The 17,439-nt window shown below is 36.2% G+C and overlaps 1 protein-coding gene across 8 annotated transcripts in view; it reads right to left on the reverse strand.

Annotated features, from left to right (window-relative positions):
• CHD7 (chromodomain helicase DNA binding protein 7) overlaps positions 1–17,439 on the reverse strand; it is a 132,617-nt gene that overhangs the window by 28,405 nt on the left and 86,773 nt on the right. For all 8 annotated transcript variants that reach the window (XM_056331264.1, XM_056331265.1, XM_056331266.1 and 5 more), the window contains 9 exons: positions 17,272–17,409; positions 16,153–16,218; positions 11,528–11,583; positions 10,134–10,248; positions 8,667–8,750; positions 7,607–7,744; positions 7,389–7,510; positions 6,674–6,917; positions 802–978 (listed from right to left, as the gene is read on the reverse strand). In XM_056331264.1, coding sequence (XP_056187239.1) covers positions 802–978; positions 6,674–6,917; positions 7,389–7,510; positions 7,607–7,744; positions 8,667–8,750; positions 10,134–10,248; positions 11,528–11,583; positions 16,153–16,218; positions 17,272–17,409 — 1,140 coding nt within the window. The remainder of the gene's footprint in view (positions 1–801; positions 979–6,673; positions 6,918–7,388; positions 7,511–7,606; positions 7,745–8,666; positions 8,751–10,133; positions 10,249–11,527; positions 11,584–16,152; positions 16,219–17,271; positions 17,410–17,439) is intronic.

A 17,439-nucleotide genomic window follows, 5' to 3' on the forward strand; every position in this document is an offset into this window, starting at 1 on the left:
ACTTTCATTCACTAAGTCTTCAGACTCCTTCAAGAAAAGTATTGTTTAACAAACGGAAAAAGAAACTAAAAGCAACCTATAGGTCACCAGTGATTGCGCAAGCTAATGTTTATTCCTCTTTATCATCAGAAATAAGACATCCTGAGTTCCAGGTTTTAACTTGGCACGATGGCATTCCTCTCCCATTTTTAAAGAATCTTCTGGTCAGGAAAAAAAGTAATTATTATTTTGCCTTTAAAATGGTAAAACCTTTAAAAACCATCACCTTATTTTTCTCTGTGTGCTTAATACATGTATTTTGTGTATATAACATTTATATTAGCATCAGAAATCAACTCACTTTTCCCTTCCTTAGTCAGCCTGAAAGAACATCCTTATGGCCACAAAATAACTTAAAATTAGAGTTGACATTAATGCACAGCAGTTTAAGTCTCATACCTGTATTTGGCCACCTGACCACATTATACCTTTAAATAAATGTCTATGTGAAGAAATGACTATGGAGTAAGTCACATAAAAAGAGAGAAAGGAAAGCACGAATTTACCCTGATTATCTTAACAGAATCCACATAATTCTAGGTCTAAACCAAAGAAGAGACTTAGGAAACGTCAGCACTCCAAAACCGAAGGTATGCATATGCTTCTAGGTATTTTAAAGACTTTCTTATGTGTCCCTCATTCTTCTTAGCACTTGATGATTTTACTTGAGAAGAAAACCTTTTATTTCACTTTGTGATGCAACTGTAGATAAGGAGTAATAGAAACACAGAAGATGCAAATGTAAGAGATGTACACACTAACCAGGTCCATCATCTTGAGGCCTTCCAAAAGCTTACAGTTCCTGTTTTTCAGCCTGTGAGCCTCATCAATGACCACACAACGCCATGGAATGTTACGCAGCTCTGGGCAGTCAGTCAAGATCATTTCAAATGTTGTGATAATGGCATGGAACTTGTAGGACCCCTTTATCACACGGCCCTAAAAAGAACAGAAAAAGTTGAAGTAAACTCCCTGGCAAAGAAAGGAAGTACATTTGTTTCATTTTCAAAATTCATTCTATAAAAATACAGAATGGTACAATGGGCAAGATATTTTAAGTAAATGTAGTCATTACCATTGATTCAATGAGGGAATACAAATGTGTAATTTACTACTGGTTTCACGCTAGCTATGTTTTTAATCCTGTAAAAAGGTTCACACAATCATTGCATATTCTTTACAAACATGTTATAGAAGTATTTCAGTCATAATTCATATGGATTATACTAATGCCTTGAAGCATTAATGTATTGCTGCAACATTCACGTAAGGTTTTCAGATTCTGTCAAGAGAATTTTCTTTTAAGTCAAAGGTGTGTGATGGTCATCCCAAATGATCCAAATAAGCCCGAAGTATGTTAAGGCTTCATTTTTATTACCATTAGAACATTTTGCTCCCAATAAACAATTATTTTTTCCTGCTGGACACCGAGTATCCAAAACATCTACAATTCTAGTAAACAGCTTTGAAAACAAGCAAATCTCTGACCTCTTAAATGGAGAATGTATATCTCTGCATACATTTCCCTGTCATTTTTGTAAACTTGTGTCAAGCAAAGTTCAACAGGACAATTTACATGCTGTCTGGCACCATATTCACTATTTATTTGGTTAGTTGAGGGTTTTATTTTCAGGACTGATACTAAGATGCTGTTCCAAAAATAACCCTGAATAAACTTTACTCAAGATAATGAAATGAACACCTTTCTGACACTATGCTTTATTTCTTCCCAATGTTATTCAAAGAAATACATAACTTGGTATCTCCAGTGTCACTGTCTCTTTAAGGACAGGCCTCAACAAGTTCAAAGCTACTCTATGTTTTCAAAGCATGACTATGTCATGGGTTGTATTGAACATGTTTCCTAATAACAGGTATTATAGAGTAAGGTGATAATTTCTTCCTTCAAACATGTGCATGTCTAAATCCTTTTATAAGTGGCCTGCACATAATCCTCTCCAAACTGTGGGGGTCAGAACTGGCTACCGACTCAATAAAATGATTGGAAACCTGATATCCTGAACTCAGTATTAAATCTGCCCATGCACATCCAAGAGTATTTCAGACTAAGTAATGACCTGTGCAACAGTTCTTTCTCATGGTATAATCCAGAAACATATATCTTCAGGAGAAAAAGAGTTGTTACCCAACAAAAAGCAGATGAAGATACATTAAGTGGGCAACTTAGAAAGCCAGCAGTTTGAAATGCTGTAACCTTTTCATGGGCCAGTTGTAACTGTGAGAATACAAGAATGTAGCCCAGGAAATTCTTTCCAAGTAGTGGAGAACACTTCCATGAGCAACCTCATGACTGTATGGCAAGCAGTACTCCTCAAAAATTATCACTACATAAAAGCAGCATATCCAGGTGAAGCAAAACTCATAAGAGGGACCCTTGATTATATATGTAGCGCTAAATCTCACATTAAAATAGGCACAGTGGTCTTGCCACAACAGCTCACATTATTTGAAAGACAGTCAAATGTTGTAGTGAAGAACACAGGAGTAAATCAAGCAGGAAGTTCCAAAAGCTCTCCAAGAGCTTTAGAGGGTGAATGACATTGTTCTTCAACACTTGCAGGCCTCCAGCACTTGGGGAGTATGGGAAAGAATCCTAAAGTAATCCTATTAATGTCACATTTGAGAAATTCAAACGCAGAAACTATCAGGAAAGTGACCTATGTCATTGTCACAGGTGCATTCTTAGGCAAATAGGAATCAATTTATCCCGTTTCAGCATGGCATTCAAATGAAGTTCTCTGATGTTGGAACCACAGGAATTTCGTATCCATTTACTCAAAAAAGGTCCTCCATTGAGGAAATCAATCTTCCTAATAGGTAGCAGTTTCCTTTTCTGTTTGGAAAATTCTTCTGGAAGGAACTCAAACAACAGAGGTAGCCACAAGGTACAACAATTAGATATGAATATAAAAGTTGGGTTATGTTTTGGGGTATTACCTCTTAGATAAAAACTGAGAAGATCAATTGGATGTGTGTAAGTGGACTTCTAAAAAGATGCACATGCCACCAATGGGAACCGTGAAAGATTATTATGGTCTTTTCCCACCAACCTCAGACTGCAGTTTGAGGAATAAGAAAACAGATGCAAGAAATGTGCATGTTAACCAATTATTGCTGGAAGACATCTAGAAAACTAAGTCATAGCCACTTTGTAAAATGTAATTTGATGTCATCTTTGGTGAAAGATGGAGTCTCTGTTGATGAAATACTACCTTAAACTGCTGCACGCTAACCATTCTTTGCAGGACTCTGAAGTAACCCTATGCTGATGGCACGTTCATAGTTTAGTAGCTTCTCAGCAGGGAAGAAAACCACGCAGGCAAGAAAATATTCTAGGCCAACACTCACTAAGCCCAAAAGGAATGAACCAGGTAAGCCAGATAAAGTCCTGAACATCGATAGCATTATTTTCAGTTAAAAATCAACCAAGGCAATTTCTACACGTGAGCCAGGTGGTTTATCTTTTTAGTCCTTGTGACACTGTGAAGTAAATTTCCCTCACAAACAAGTCAACTGTTTTGCAGGGCTCTGCTACTAGTTTTATTTGCTATATATAATTTTCCTGATCTTACAACAGAACTCTTTTTCAAAGGTAGAATACTACAGAAAACCAACTGGTTTATTTGATATTCCAACCAGGGAAGGGGGCCAGAAGGACCTTTCAGTTATACTGCTCAAGAACAGCAGAACAGGCTTTCCTACATGACCCTCACAAGCAGTAAGGGTTTTTATGGGAACATCTCCAGTCACATGGTGTCCTTAGTGTTGAAGTCACACCACTGCAGAAATGTAACCTGTTACCGACTCCTCTCTAGCTTTTCACAGCAACTTGAGTCTTGTTACTGGTGTTGACTTTGAAAAAAATCGTACTACTGCAGATGGGGTAGGTGCTTCATATGCATGCTGTCTTATTACTGCCCTTCAAAGCCACTCAGATTTTCTCGATGTTCAATTGTCTTTCTGAGAAACAGTTCAGCTTGAGAGGCCTCTTTTCATGTTAAGGCCTAAAAAGCCAAAGATGCCGATGTCTGGGTTGACGAGTTTGGCAAGGGAACTAGAAAGAATACTGCCAAAGCCTGCCTGCTTTCTCTCCCTTCTCAGCCCCCTTCGCATGCCCACTGATGGTACTTTAGAGGATGCCAGAATGAACACTACATGGGGATTCTTTTTGTCAGAACATAAAGAGACTTTTTTTCCTGTAATTCACTTTCTACCGTGCATTTCACAGCTGACACTGTCTTACAAACAACAGAACACAGAAAGGATTTCATGACATATCTAAGCTAGCTTCCACCAAAAGACGAGTTCACTCCATTTCTCCTTTATCTCCAACCATGGCAATTGTCTGATTCTCATCTTAAGCCAGTTCAGCGAGCAAAGCCAGCAGAAAATGATCCATTTTTCTGTGCCAGGAGTGTTTTGTCATTACTCGCTATGGGGTCAAATGACTGCTATGGTCATTGCAAGGGACGAGTTAAGAACATGACAACAGGGGGAATAAAACTTCCTGCAGCATCTTGCTTGAGATCCTTTTAGTTGCTGTTAAATCAACAAAACAATATTGTCAAAGTAACACCAAGAATCTGCACAGTAAGTGGGATTTTTCTGATGACATTCCTTCAGGTTTCATGCTATGTAACTGCTGCATCCTAAGGGGAAGAATGTGCCGAGAACAAGCACCATTTAAATAACAAACATGATTTTTAACACAGGAAACACTTCACAAGAGACAAACACAAATTTTTAAATTTTATATCAAGTATCTATCTCCAATAAGAAATAATTTTTAAGCCAGAGAAAGTACAAATCAATTCCAGTTCATTTGTGTATTATACATCTATGTAAGAAGCTAAATATGGTTATTTTTGTAAGGAATATAAGCCATTAGTTCTTAGTGTTAGCAACTGTTACTCTTTAACTGTTCTTTAACAACAGCATATATGATTTTCATTTGAAAGTTGCTTTGATAAATTGTTGAGAAAATGGTTATTTTCTAGGCCAAATAGACATAACTTCTAACTACTATACATTACTAAATATTTTTCTACATTATTTAGAGCATGCGATTCTGTTTGCTCTAATGGCATGTCAACTTGTGCCATGCTCCTCACTTGCAAAACAGTTTTTACTCAATTCTTTCCTTGTGAAAGCATATTATCTGTCTCTCAAGCATCCTCATAGCTTTGCTCTAAGACGCTGGTTTCTCAACGCTGTTTTTGAGGACAGGAAGTGAGAGGTAGACAGAGGCAGAACTGGACTACCCGCCACATGACTGACAAAGAGAAGAATGCTGCAACTTTTCTACTCGTTAATATAATTTCTTTCCTCCTACACACCTGCACTAGGACTAGCCCTTTTAACCAGTCTCACAGTATGAACTCATGTTTAACTGGTTGTGTGTCATGACACAAAAGGATGTGCATTTGTCTTGCAGCCTTCCCAGAACTGAGCTCTCCCTACTGTAAGAATCATCTCCATTCCGTGTCCACAGATAGCCCTATATTTAGCTGTTCTTAGTATTGTTAACTTGGAGCCAATTTATTAAGTAATACAGCTTACTCTGTATCCACGAACTGTCTTAATTATTTACCACTCTCCCCATCTTTGTGTCATTTGAAAACTTCCTCAGTAATGATTTTATGTTTTCTTTCAGGTCATTGATAAAAGTGTTATATAGCTCATGGACATGAACCAATCCCTGAAGAACTATGCTGGAAATGCAAATAATTTCTCATTTACAATTACATCAAGAAATATCAGTTAGCCAGTTTTAAATCCACTTAATGTGTGCCACATTGATTTTATATCATCCTAGTTTATTAATCAAAATATCTAGTGGCATAAAATCAAATGCTTTACAGAAAATCTAGATGTATGAATTCACCACTATCACTTCTTTAAAGCTGTTGGAAAAAATACTCCTCAATATATCAAATCAGTCTGAACTTCCACTCTATTCCTCTCTTACATGAGGAGGATTACGTTGTTTTGCTATAACATTCAATATATGCACATTATTTCCCCTCAATCCTGTTTATTTGCTCTGGGCAAGGCCATGCACGTCAGCATAGAGATCTGTTGCTCTTTATAGCTTCAGTTTTCCAAATAACTTTGTTTCTACCCTCAGCCTTTCCTTTATCTGCTTTCCTTCTCTCATAGGAATTATTCAACCTGAGTGCAGTAACACAGATTCAAAATATATCTGACTTACAAAATCTGATAAAGAAGCATCAACAAGTTTAATTTCTGCAAGCTGGTATTTTCCTGGGATGATAGGCAAAGATTGATTTTTAAGCTTAGTTCCAATTAAAGTACTTTCTCCATTAACAATCTTTTCTGCCAGCTCTCCTCAGGAATGCAAAATAATTAAAACCTTGCACGAAACAATGAAACCCTGAATAAGAGTTGCACCGCCTCAGTAACTGTTGGTCCCCTTCCATTTCCAGCTATCTCTTTGCTACCACTAAAAAGCACTCTCTCTGCTAATACATATGCCTTCATTACTAGCTAAATCCTACCGTATCGTTACTAAAAACCTAATTGATGCTTAAATTAATAAACAGCAAAGCATACATAAAAAAAGAGATAAAGAAAAATCATGAAGAGCTTTTACCTGTGGATCTTTGAAGTACATTTCATACAACTGAATGGTCCGCCGGCTTGCTTGACTCCCATGATAGACAACCACATTCAACTCTGTCCAGGTACGGAACTCCCTTTCCCAGTTGGGAATTGTGGACAATGGCGCAATAACCAAGAAAGGACCATGGATTCCTTTCAAATATATCTCATAGAGAAACGTAATGGACTGGATAGTCTTTCCCAACCCCATTTCATCTGCTAAAATGCAGTTTCGTCTGAAAACAATAATAAAAACAGTCTGAACGATTTATTCCTAACTTAAAACATGGAAAATCAGTAAGAATCTTAAACTGAGTAAACCAGAAATTTCAGAATGGCAAGTTTACACTGAAAAGACATCGTATTTTTGCATTTTCAATAGGTGTTGTGATTCGTGATGCAACAAGTAAGTATGGATATATCCATTTTATGTACCTCTCAAGTTCAATTGGGGGTGGAACAGGCAGCAGGGGTGCGCATGAACATATGCAAAAGTATGCCACAAGATCTATCCAAAATACTCATGTTTTATATAATGTTATGTTATCCACCCAAAATTAGCTTGTGTATGACTCCTGCAGCAAAAAGTGAGACATAAATAACTCTAAAACCTAACTTTTGAAGATCACTTTGAAAGGTTATTGTTTCAAATAAGCTGTAAAAGCTTTTCCAAAGCAGAATTCAGCAGTAAGCAATGTTTTACGTACGTGTTGTACCAATTGAAAAGAAGCCAGTTTACTCCCTCCAACTGGTATTCCCTGAGTTTGTTATTGTTTTTATACTCCCTGGAACTCTCCGATTTTTTCCAGTCATCGGCAGGAGGTCGCTCCTGTTTCAAATACAGCAAATCCCATTAGTGGTTTCTGAAAGACCACATTACTTTACTATTTTCAAATAAAATCCTCTATATGGAGCCAATTCTTACCACACGCTCCATTTCTGGCTCCCTAGACATCAGTTTCTCAAATTCTTCGATCTTAGCTTGGTCGATGTCTTGCTTGAGCTCCCAAGTGCTGTCTTCATAAGGAAGCGAACACCATTTCACCAGATAATGTGTTACAGGCTTTAAGACAAAAATAAGATTACATCATAATTTAGAAAGAATAAAAACATAACCATTTTTACAGGAGATGTGCAGGCTAGATACAATTCAAAAAGCCTTACCAGACCTGAATGTCTGAATGGGGGAAAAAGGATAAGCTAACAGCAGGTTGACACCCTGACAACCTAACAAAGTAAGATTAGAACACGGGGAATGCAGGCTTACCACCAAAATGAGCAAACCACTACCTTTGAAATCACTGAAGTAAGACTAAAATGTAGAAGTAAAACAATATTCATTTTCCAACTGCTACAATTCCTATGCTTTGCTACATATTTAAACAGTCAGCTGTTTTTTCTTATCAGCATTATCAGAAACTTCCCAACAGGCAACCCAACCACCACCATTCACTGATAGAGCAATATGGAAACACTGACACTGCCAGTGAAGCTTTCTATTCTCCCAAGATCAAAAAGAAATCTGGAAGACAAAGTGATCTTGTCCTGCAGAATAAGTCATTAAAAAGTAAGAAACAGTGAATTTAGGAGCTCTTCTGCAACACACAGTCTAAACAATGTCTAAACTATTATAACATTTAGCTAAGATTCTTGCATTTTTCATTTAAATTCTGTATTACCTGCATGATGTTGTATTTCAACAGTACTAAGTACCACCTTAGAACTGCGTATCAGAGGGCGCTTTTTTGATGGGGTTTCTTTTGAGTTGTATTTTTTAAAATACAGGTAACTCGTAAGTTCAGAATTCTTACTTAAACCCCTTTATTTTAGAGAAACTGCTGTATTAATATTTTCTCAAACATAATCCTATTTTCTAATCATATATACTCCGGTAGCTTCTGAAGTTTTCAATATATTCACTTTTAAACAATAAATTCTAAACACAATGTCTATATGACTAGAGACACACTAAAGGTTTTGTTTACCTCTCCATTATCATCTGTGCTACGTGAAAAATCCATGATTCGATCAACTTCCACATAATCTGGATTAAAAAGCTCATCATCAATCTGTTCAAGGAGAGAGCAAAATTATGAAAGATATCTCTATTAGCCCTTCCTGAGAGGAAAAATTATTATATATTTCACCAGGCAATAATATTTTGGGTCACGGTGACATAGAATTTATATTTGGCAAACTCCAACATGTTAATTGAAATGCTACAATTCAGCAAGATCATTCCCCGTGAGGGAATCAGACTTCTCAGACTTTGTTAACTGGGCCTCTTAATTACTGTGTGAAACCTTTTACTGTGAGAGAATGTTTAAGAATATTTTAAATGAAGTGTGAAATTACAATTCACTAATGAGCAATCGAAAAGGCTTATGGCATGCAATGCATTTAGCATTCTTGAAAACTACAGCCTGCAATAAGGAAATTAGAGCCTTGTACACTAAGTGCCTTTGGATTATTTTAACTACAGGAATTGTCTAACTGTTTTAAAAGCAAGATTTAAAGATTATTATTTCAAAAACATAGAAAAGACACTGCACGCATACACAGTTTCCCCAAAAATCACAATTTGTCATGTTCTGTCCTATCCTTTCAACAACTTACAGGATTTTCTGGAGTACTAAAGTGTTGTGTTTCATTTTATACTTTTAATATCCCCTCCAATAGAAAAGGCAGACAAAAGGACTAAAGACTATGTATATTTTGATAGCTCTTTCAAAAACAGGAACAAATTCCAAGAATTTACAGTAACTCGTGACCCACTCGGAAACAGATTTAAAAAAAAAATTCAAAAAAAGCAATTCCAGGCATCTTCACCTAGAACAGATGGAAGTTTTCAATTTGCAACAGGTTTTGATCTGCTTGAAATAGTAAAAATAAATATAAATAAATAAATACAGTAGCACATGAACCTGGTTTGGTTTTTTTTTTCCCTCAAAAGACAGCATTTTACTGAAAGGCAAGCTTTCAGAGACACAAATCAGTAGAACTGGTCTTTTATTGACAGGACCCCTGCCACACTACTGCTTATGGCTCTAAGTGAAATTAAATTGATGATAAAAAGCTTAGAATCCCTAGTGAGCAGCCGTCCATAACACAGAAAAATGTGATGCATTTTTCTGGCATAATCAGTTCCTGAGAAAAGAGACCTAGTACTGATTCAGCAAGAATCATGCTTACAATGCAAACAACTAAGTACTCACTTTAAAAAAAAAATAACAAACACAAACACACAACTATAGTAAAAAGTATAAAGTCAGAACAGATCACTTGAGTTTCATAAACTTGCAAGACTTGTATCAAGAAAGGTTATACCTTATACCAGAATAAACGCTACTGATTTTTCACACAGTTGTTCAAAACCTTCTGCTTGTATACAGAACAAGAATTTATAAGAACATTTCTTAAATACCTAAAAGAAACAAACAAACAAACCGTACTTCTGAAAGGAATTTGCTCTGGCCCTGTTTTGCCTTAAACCGCTTAATTTTCTGCTGAATTCTCTTATCTTTGTCCAGCTCTTCCACAGATGCCCACTGACAATGAAGGTAAGAACTAGAAAATGAAACAGAAAATCTTATTCAAAACTATGCTTCCACTGTATACTCCTATGTATCCCAGTAGTATAGCTAAATATTTCCAGCCCATTGTAGTGTCACACTTGGAAAACCGGACATTGTCGTCTTCATCATACAGGTTATTAACAAATGGAAGTAATTATACTTACTAATGGAAAAAATTGTCAGTAAATAAAAACTACTCCCACTCAATATTTAAATACATACCTCATACATTTAGTGTTTGGCATAAAGGTAAGATTTTTATTAGGCATGTTTAGAATATAATTACTACTCAAGGCGTTTATCATACATGTGACTATTTAACATTACATTCCAGCAAAAAGTAGGGGGTTTCGAAGTTAATAGAAATATATAAAATTTTAAATATTAACATGCTCTGCACTGTTTTTTGTGAGACCAGCATTGTAATTAAAAGCCCCGTATTAAGTTTTAACACTGATAGAAAGAAGAGAGAAACCCTGGTAAATGCAGTTCCATGGTAATAATTCATCTTTAAGAAAACACAAAGCAGGGAACAGCATCTCTGCCAAAATAACCAGTCCCACTTTATAAATTTAGAGTGTCAAAAGTTATATTGCTAAGAAGTCTAAGTCACAAATAGTTAATACAAAAATTACATGCCAATGTAATAAAACTAAACAAAGCATAATTAAGCTATTAAACATCATGCAATAATCAATATAGTGCAAAAGGTACAAAGGTGGCAGCATATTTAAAGCTAAGTCAACTATCTGCAGTTAGCAGCAAGAAACTCACTTTAAGCAGATTTCTGTCTCTCAGATGGAACATTTGCTGAAATTAAAGAGCTCATACATCTGTCAAGTATTTTATTTGCCATCCTGTTTGTTATCTTAGATACTTTGTTGAACACAAATCTTGTTTTTGAAACAAAGTTAAGGGTTATTTTTGAGTAGTTTGCAGGCAGGTTACTCAAGAGTTGCAGTTAGATCTACACAGCTACATAGGTATGTGCTGCTGAATCTGCATGCATAATGAGCCTTAGATTAAAGTTTTTAATAGCAGAGCAATTTTACCTATGGATTTCATTTTGGAGAGAACACAGATTAAGACAACGCTATCAATACCACCAATGCAAGGTATTTCCCGGTTTATTCACCACTGTTTTGGATTAAATGTTAGAAATGTTTAGAGTAGCATAGTAACAGTTACACCATTTAAAAACAAGGTTTTAAAACATATTTGGAAATTATGTGAACTTAAGAGATAGTAATCTAACCTATAACTTTACTTACAAGTTTTTGTACTTTACATAGAATTCTTCTATTTCTACCTCTTCTCCATTCTCCATCTATAAGAAAAGAATTGTTGGAAAGTGAATTAAACCACTAAATAACTCAATTTAGTTGATGATTAAAACTAACTGAAATACAAAATTCAGTCCCCTCATACAGAGACAAGTGGAGGTGTAGGAAAGCGTTTGTGAGGGGAGGACACGGGTGAGGAGTTTCCTCCAGCACTTTACCCAAGTACATACTGCACTGCTTACTACAACTTCCAAGACATGAATCATTTGAACTCCTCCCTAACCACATGCAGCTTCATTCACAACCTCACCCCAAACCTGGCTTTCTGCCAAACCCACAGTGTTAAGTAGAAGCCAAGTGTACCATTTTCTCAGGCAGCAGCCAATTAGCAACTGCACTCCTGAATGCCATATGTATTATTTTTGGCTGGCTCATGGCAACTTTACATTGTCGGTTTTGTAATGTTTTAAAAAAAGAGTTTTAAAGGGGGTTTATTCCTCCATATAGTTAATAACTCCAAACAAGAAGCCATATAAAACTAAACCTTATACCTCTGCTAGAATTTTAGTGCATCAGTGTTCATGGCTTTAGTTTTACTCAATGGTGCAATTAAATTCACTCAAGCAAGATGTCTCACATACAGAGCAGCCAAATTAAATTAACACCCAAAACCTACATTTAAAGCAAGGTTAAAGTTGTGATATAAACCAGCAAAACCAAGGGCATTCAGTGCTAAGGGTTGAGACTACCCTTAACTCATCCCTAGTGCCAAAGTATTGCATAACATATGGCATGTAATACTTTGTTGAATTACTCCTGAACCCAGCCATAGGACAAACTAAGGACAGTGCACCAGGCACACGTTTAGAATTCAGTTTATGTCACAACATTAACGGTTTGTGTTTACTAATGAACTTTGGAACAATTTTAAATAGAAGAGGATTTTCTGGTTTACATACTTTATCAGGGACAACATAATCTGTAATACTGTAAGTAGTGCTAAACAGACAAAACTGTTGACCCCTATATAACTCAACATCCTGTATATTTTTATATATCTACACACACGCACATATATAAAGAGAGAGAGAGAAAAAATATTTCAATACATGAAGAGAGACTACTCTGAAACCAGAGAATGAATTGTCATCTTCCAAATTCTCTCTCGAAAAGAAGGTGCTGGCTAGACATTACTTCCATTGCACTGCAGTTAAAGAACAGGAGCAGCTGCATTAAACTGTTCTAGCACAATAAAGAAAAAGTTAATGCATTCCTAATCCCAGATTTACATAGTATTTCTTCTTTTCCAGACTAGCAATGGATTTTATCATTTTAGCTGTTATATCACTCCAGTACAGTCTGCTTGTGTTCCTTTCTAGAGAGAGGCACAATAAAATATTCCTGGTGCTAAATCTTCTTGAATCCTCTGTTGAAGAAGATAAACTATCCCCTATCACTAAACACAGGGAAGAAGCTTCTCTGTCACTTTCAAAGATACTGTCAAAGGAAGGAATTTCAAGACCACCAAGATTTACTTTTAAAACAAAAAACTTAAAAGGCAGTATTTATCAAGAAGGTATTAATATTTAGAGGTCAAAGTTGTATTTTAAAAAAAGCATTAAAAAATGGAGATCCCATTCTCTGAATCTGTTCACTACCCTGAGGCAAAATCAGTCTTCTAAGAAGTCGTCCCTAATTTTAAGACATCAACTTCATTTTCTGAAGTGTATTACGGCCAAGTCTCTTTGATTAAAAAGTATTTTTAAAATCTCACCCTGGCATTCAGGCTAATGGCCAAAAAAAATTCTGATCAAGTTACAATCACCAGCACTCAAGTAAGGTTTAACAACACATCAGTTTAGGAAGTAAGACAGAAGCTTATGCTTTGACGTCACTGTCCATCCCCCACAACATGTATGTTTACACTAACCAGGAAAAAAGGTGAGATAGAAAATTTATGCAAAATTCTCCAAAAATGATTATGCAACCATCCTAAAAGAACACATGGCAGGGCAGACTTGGCCAACACAGGACACTTCAAATTACAATTCATGTGTCTCCACAACTGACAATCTGATCCACAATCTCTGTAGATAATTGAAGACATAAATGATCCCTTCTTTCAAGCAAATAATTAAAAGCACACAATCTTGCATTGCCATTGCCACAGAAGCGATACAATAATACCTGCTAATGCAAAAGTTATTTGAGCAACCCACTCAGGTGTAGAGACAAGAGTGAGCTTAAAACCAAACCAAAGCAAAACAAAAAGGCCCCAGAAATATCAACTGCTAGAAAAATAGCAGACAGAACACATTAATAACAGATACAAAGCAACACATAAAAAACCCATCACACAGCACAAGATTGTAAACTAATCAGTTTGTGGAAGAGATTCACTTCAATTAGATCTAATTCTCACCATGTATTGGTAGGTGAAAAGAGAAATTCTGATGCGCCACATGCAGGTATAACAGTTCTACAAACTCCACATCTTTCCATAATATGTGCTATTTGTGCTGAACGGCCTATTTAGTTCTAAGCCATTCCTTTTACAAAGTTAAGGAGCAGAAATTCAAAGGGGACTGAAGCTGGCCAAGAAAATAATTAGAAAAATGAAAAATTTCCACAAACTGAAGACGTCAGGACCATGATGGTTTGGAGAGTGCTACATGTACTTAATGGTTTATGCAAGAGGGAAGAGTATAACAGAATTCAAAATTCCATGTTAAGAACAACACTGTCTTTTATACTTGGAACATGAACTTTTATTCCACACACTTCAAAAATGGCTGCAAGCAAGTGCTGTGTCATATCTGGCAACTCCAAAAGTAGACGAAGGCCATTTCTGAGAAAAACAGCATAATTTTATGATAAGAATACTGCTCCAAAAGCATATTCATTATCTAATATCCTTTACTTGAACGTGACATCTTTGTTACAATCTAATCCACTGAAAGGTTTCCTAGCGAAGCCTTTCCTCATGTTTATTTTATGCACTGGTCCTGATCGCAGCAATTTTACTTTGATTAGTAATCTAACAACCAAGGTTTTGATGACGTTAGTAAGAGTGTAAAAGACCTTTAATAAAAGCACAGTTGGATACTTCAGATGTTAAACATTAACATCCTGAAATCCATTTTTTTTTTTTTTTTGGATTTTGGAGAGGAGGGCTGGGGAGAAGAGCAGGGAAAGAAGAGACACCCCTCAAACCTGCAAATAAAATCCATAAAAAACATTAAAGAAAGAGCTCAAAATAGAGCTTGCCTCCAGCAGAGCTTGCAATCAAAGACATGTAGGCAGCAGACCAACCACTTCCCACAACCTGCAGCAAAATACACACTCCCCATGAGTAATCACACCTTTGTTTGCAGGGGAGAGGAAGAAGAGAAGAATAATTGGTGAAAAACAGCTTCCAATGTAAAGACATTTATGAAAAAACCATTCTCCTCTCCTGCCTAATAGACCATCAGGACAACTAATTACTGAGTTTATATCATACAAAGTTTATCTGAAAGATAAGTCTATGGTTTAAAATATAAAATATAGCTCTAGACTTCAAAAAAAATCCTAGAAATTCTGTGTTGTAAGAGCTGCAGAAACAGGTCAAATTCAATCACAGCCAGTCATGATATTGCATGAATTTAGGTTTACAAAGCTGTTAATGATATTATGACTGCAGTAATAAAAATACCTCACCCCACCCCACAAACCAAAACACCACAACATAAAAGATAAAAATAAATCCATGAATAAAGGCAGCTTTCCCTCCTCCAATTTGAAAATTATCATTTTGAGGCAAAGAAATATTTCTCGTTAACCAAGATCAACATTGAGTACCGTATCTATATTCATGACCATATTAAAGACAGTTTTCTTCCCAACTGCAGTACAAGTCAGAGAATTAGGTACATGAAAGAGTCTATAAAATGCAATAATGCCCTTTTTGGAACAAGTTCTTTTTTACTTCCTACTCGGAATTGTAATAATTTGAAAGTGCAAAGACCAATCAAGTTGTGAAGCAGATTAGAACAATCTAAACCAAGTAAGAATGTAACTAGCAAGAAGGACATAACTAAAAGAGAACTACACTTAAAGGAAGTGTTTCTTTCACCATCTTAGCATAGTGAGAAGGAAGATATTAACCACCTGTGCATGCAATACTCTTAATCACATAAAGTTGTTTTAGCTGCTAAGCACAACCATTATTAAAAAACGCAATGACTATGGGCAAGGACTTTTCTTAACTAGAAAAGGCAGAAACTTAGGATGCAGGAGAGTTCTCTCACTCCTCAAACTCCCATGAAACATCACTCTGAAGCAAACAGCACTACAGATTTCACCCAGGTATGCATAATCGCAAAAATCAAAATTCTCATCCAAAGAAAATGTAAGAAAAGAGCAGAAGACTAAACAAGTAATCTCTTTTGTGTGTGTCTATCCAAAAGCATATTAAGTACTATGTAAAGACACTTTCAGGGAACCTCCTCTATGCAGTAAAACAGTTTTTGAATTTGGAATATCCAAGGTATCTTAAGAACTTACTAGGGGTTTCAGAAATATGTTTAGCCTGCTTAAAAATATGAAGGGAAGGGGGCTTGTTTTTGTTTTACCTTTTTCTTGACTGAACGGCTACTCATGATTTTCTCCACAACAGGACCTTCAGCATCAGCAGATTCCTGTGTCATAAATACCATACAAGAGTTACGGGAGTGCATCTTTGCCACTTAAAGACTTCCTTCCTTAGAAAAACTTTAAATATTTTTTTTTGCAACAGGGGATTAATACACAGGAGGACTTTTTCCCTCTAGCATGAGAACTTAGAGGATTCAAATAGATTTAACACCATAATAAAGGACTGAAGGATACTTGTTTAAGACCTTTTTTTACGCACTAACACAACTCCAGCACTCTCAGTACGGCTGACATGCACAGATACACAGATATAACCACATGGGCAGTTCACCTCTCCTAAAATAACACACACTTTCACCACACAGTCTAGATATTAGAAGATGTTCAAAACCTTTATTGGCTGTGTAAGTGTCCAAATGATAGCTACGAAAATTGCCTGCAACTCCCTACTGCATTAATTCACTATTGCAACTGAAGGCAAACCTACCAAATTCTCCTTCTGATAAGACACAATTAACGATGGAGGTCACATACAATATTTCACAGGGCTTAACAAATTGCCAAATGAAATAGCAAAGAACGTGTATATATTCTCCAATAGGTCATCAGTTAAGTGAAGTAGTTCTTTGAAAAAGCACTACAAAACAATGAGATTGTTACAACAGTCATTCCTACGGTATTACCCCTCATCTTATTCAAACTGTTTTATCCATCATTTACATTGCACAGAGAATAAAGTGTACCCTGCTGGGTACTACAAGGCAGTAATTTCATAAAGGGGTTCTTATGGTGCCTAGCAGCAGGGGACAAGCTTGAGTGGTTTATTAAAGTCACAGAAGCCAGACCACTGAATTCACAGAAGTAAATTCAAGACTTCTAGCAGTCCAGTTTAGATTTCCTTTACGTAGAGACCAGTACTTTCAAAGAACTGTGTATCATCAGCTTGTAAACAAAGTAATGAATTAATATATTCTTTAAGAATGTAAAAAGCTAATGCCTCCTGAGCATACTGTGCCAACCATGGGTGAGTATCATTCAGGAAAACGGCCCATATTTAAATGCTGTAGTTACAGCCACTTTTCAAGTTTGTATCTAACCTGTTGCTCTGATTGAGAAGTATTTGAAGGAGAGTCTCTTCCAGCAGCATCAGCATCATCAGCCTCCTCATCTGAAATCTTGAACTCCAGGTCTTCTGTATAACGCTTCCTCTTCACCTGCCTGCTGGAGCGTCGCTTCTAAATAGAAAACATTGATATTTTTAATGA

The sequence above is a fragment of the Falco biarmicus genome, chromosome 3 (assembly GCF_023638135.1).
Source record: "Falco biarmicus isolate bFalBia1 chromosome 3, bFalBia1.pri, whole genome shotgun sequence".
Lineage (NCBI taxonomy): Eukaryota > Metazoa > Chordata > Aves > Falconiformes > Falconidae > Falco > Falco biarmicus.